Source organism: Arachis hypogaea, chromosome 2 (genome assembly GCF_003086295.3).
Source record: "Arachis hypogaea cultivar Tifrunner chromosome 2, arahy.Tifrunner.gnm2.J5K5, whole genome shotgun sequence".
NCBI lineage: Eukaryota > Viridiplantae > Streptophyta > Magnoliopsida > Fabales > Fabaceae > Arachis > Arachis hypogaea.
In genome coordinates this window covers 9,867,319-9,870,128 of record NC_092037.1, presented here as the reverse complement: position 1 = coordinate 9,870,128, position 2,810 = coordinate 9,867,319, and the positions used below count along the sequence as shown (strand labels likewise).

General features: G+C 30.2%; 1 protein-coding gene across 1 annotated transcript; it reads left to right on the top strand.

Annotated features, from left to right (window-relative positions):
* LOC112736940 (late embryogenesis abundant protein D-34) lies at positions 1-2,581 on the top strand. The gene is made up of 3 exons (XM_025786627.2): positions 1-422; positions 1,466-1,756; positions 2,255-2,581. The coding sequence occupies exons 1-3, from the start codon at positions 87-89 to the stop codon at positions 2,420-2,422; spliced, it is 795 nt and encodes a 264-aa protein (XP_025642412.1). The 5' UTR covers positions 1-86; the 3' UTR covers positions 2,423-2,581.
* The last annotated feature ends 229 nt before the right edge of the window (positions 2,582-2,810 follow it).

Sequence of the window (2,810 nt, the reverse complement as noted above, 5' to 3'; positions counted from 1 at the left end):
TAAGTTCCACAGCAACATCATCCCAGGATATACCCACTTCAACTATTCCAGAAAGCTCTTCTTAACTTGTCACAAACTTCTTCATCATGAGCCAACAACAAACACCTCGGAGACCACAAGAAGGACAAGAGCACAAAGATCCGATCAAGTACGGTGACATTTTCAATGTCTCAGAGGACTTGGCATCCGAACCAATCATGCCGCAAGACGCGGCACTCATGCAAGCGACGGAAAACCAGGCACTGGGACAAACCCAAAAAGGTGGCCCGGCTTCCGTCATGCAGTCTGCTGCAGCCACCAATGTCTCTGCGGGTCTTGTGGGCCGGGGAGACATCTCTAGCGTGGCAAAAGACCAAGGGATATGCGTGTTGGAGAGTAAAACTGGCGTCAACCGTGTCATTACGGAAAGCGTGGGAAAACAGGTTTGAGAGCAATATTTTTAGTTAGTTACACAAACGTCAGAGTTTTTATTAGTAGCTAATATCTGTGTCATGATATTTTTTAAAAAAAAAACTTAAATTAATAGAATAAAATAGATAAATAATTATATTTTACATCATAATATTTTTCAACTTAAGCTGATAGAAAATTTTTATACAATGATAGTTGGGTTATTATTTTTTAGTGGTTATTTTTAATAATTAATTTTAATATATATTTTTTGGAATGTTATTATATCCTTAGTATAAATTTTAGCTAACTGTATATAGAATCACTTTTGTAAATATGTAAATTATTAAAAGGATAAATAAAAGATCATTAGAATTTATTTTTTTTCGTACACTACAATATAGGCAGATATTAGCAAAATCTAATTTCCGCCTTCTAAAGGTGGGCAGTTTTTAAATGGTTTTTTTATTTTAATAAATAAAATAAATATAATAATTATTAAAATAAATATTTTTAAAAATATTTACTAAAATAAATTTTTTTTATCTCGTTTATATTGAAATGAGATAATTTTGTATGCATCTCGTTTATACTATAAATAATAATTTTTTAATTTTTGTAAATGAGATATACACAGTAAACGAAATACATGAAAAATTATTTAATTTACAGTGTAAACGAACTAAAAGAAGGATATTTATTTTAGTAATTATTATATTATTTAATTTATAAAAATAAAAAATCTTTTTTAAATTGCTGGTTTTTAAATAGTTGGTATTCTGTTTAGCGGCCATCTGTAAAACGCAAAAATAACTACTGTTAATATCGGTTTCTTTTATAGTGGTAATTAGTTAAAAGTGCGAGTTATAAATATGTTTTTAGATTATTAAATTATAAAAATTTAATTAATAATTAAAAATATAATTAATTTAAAAAAATAATTAAAAATAATAAATTCAGTTAGTACTATAATATTTTTGTAAATTATTATTTGATAAATTAAAATTAATTACTAATTCATAGTCATAAAAAAACAATAGATGATTATGACTAATAATTATGAATTAATACACAGGTTGTGGGTCAGTTTGTGGAGCCAGATGTGCCCATGAAAACTCCTGGCTCGGCTCTAGATAGAGATGCCATAACCATTGGGGAGGCTCTCGAAGCAACGACGTTGGCTCCGGCCAGCGACAAGCCAGTGGATCAGAGTGACGCTGCAGCTATACAAGCTGCGGAAATGAGAGCCACCGGGAAGAATGAGATTCAATCCGGCGGCTTGGCAGCCGCAGCTCAATCTGCCGCCACCAAGAATTCAAGGACTATGGGTGATTTTCAGAAGACAACCTTGTCTGATGTCTTAACGGTGACTTATTATTTATTTTTTAAGCAAATCTATAATATGGAAAACACTGTTTTATTTTCCAATGTTTAGAATTTATTCCCTATTAAAATCTCTTATAAAATAATTATTATTTACTTGTACGATGGTCAGCTCAATTTCTTGTTACTACTTTTAAAATTAAATATAATTTAAATAAAAATAAAATTCCTAACAACGTGTGACATTTATACTTTTCTCTACTGTTTATGTGAATATAAATTTGATATTATGCGGAGCTGTTTTTTTCTTTTTAATTTTTTAAACCTCAACATGTTAATGACAGTAATCTAAACTTTTTTAATATTATTTAACCATCACATTGATTATAAAATAGAATATATATTACAAATTTTATATTTTTTAAAGATAAAACTTTTATATAATTTATAAGTGTAAGGTATTTTTATTTTTAGTTTTATATTTATTCAATCTCCATTCTAATAATAGAAAATAGAACGTAATATATAATATATAATGCAGGATGCAAAGGAGAAGCTGCCATCGGATAAGGCGGTGACGAGAGAGGACGCGGAGGGAGTGATCGGTGCCGAGATTAGAAACAAGGCGGACATGAAAACTACCCCTGGTGGTGTCGCTGCATCCCTCGCCGCAGCAGCCACCCTTAATCAAAACAAATCATCGTCATGAACTACCAGTAGTGTGTTTTAACTTTTAATTTTACTTGGAGTGTCTTTTTAATGTTGGTGTATGTTGCTGGCTTATTTGATAAAGGGTCTTGTTTGTATAACTTGTTATATTGTAGATCTTTTTCTAGTTCATATATATCATGCATGTCTTTTCTCTTTCCGTGCATTTGGAATTTTCTTCTCTCAATCAAACAATCAAGGTAATGTAATAATATTTTGGCCTTCGATAAGTTGAGAAAAAAAAAAAAAAAGAAACGTTACCCGAGGAAAAATTAAATAAGAATCAAACATGAACATGTAAGCTTAAAGGATCGGAGATGTAGAAAAGACCATTATTCTTATCAACAAAAAAAAAAAAAAGAAAAGACCATTATTAAATTGTAGAGTCG

Bases quoted from the DNA above. Each gene is read 5' to 3' on its own strand.
- LOC112736940 (XM_025786627.2), top strand. From the start codon at position 87: ATGAGCCAACAACAAACACCTCGGAGACCACAAGAAGGACAAGAGCAC. The intron at 423-1,465 runs GTTTGAGAGCAA...ATTAATACACAG, and splicing joins CGGAAAGCGTGGGAAAACAG to GTTGTGGGTCAGTTTGTGGA. The intron at 1,757-2,254 runs GTGACTTATTAT...TATATAATGCAG, and splicing joins CCTTGTCTGATGTCTTAACG to GATGCAAAGGAGAAGCTGCC.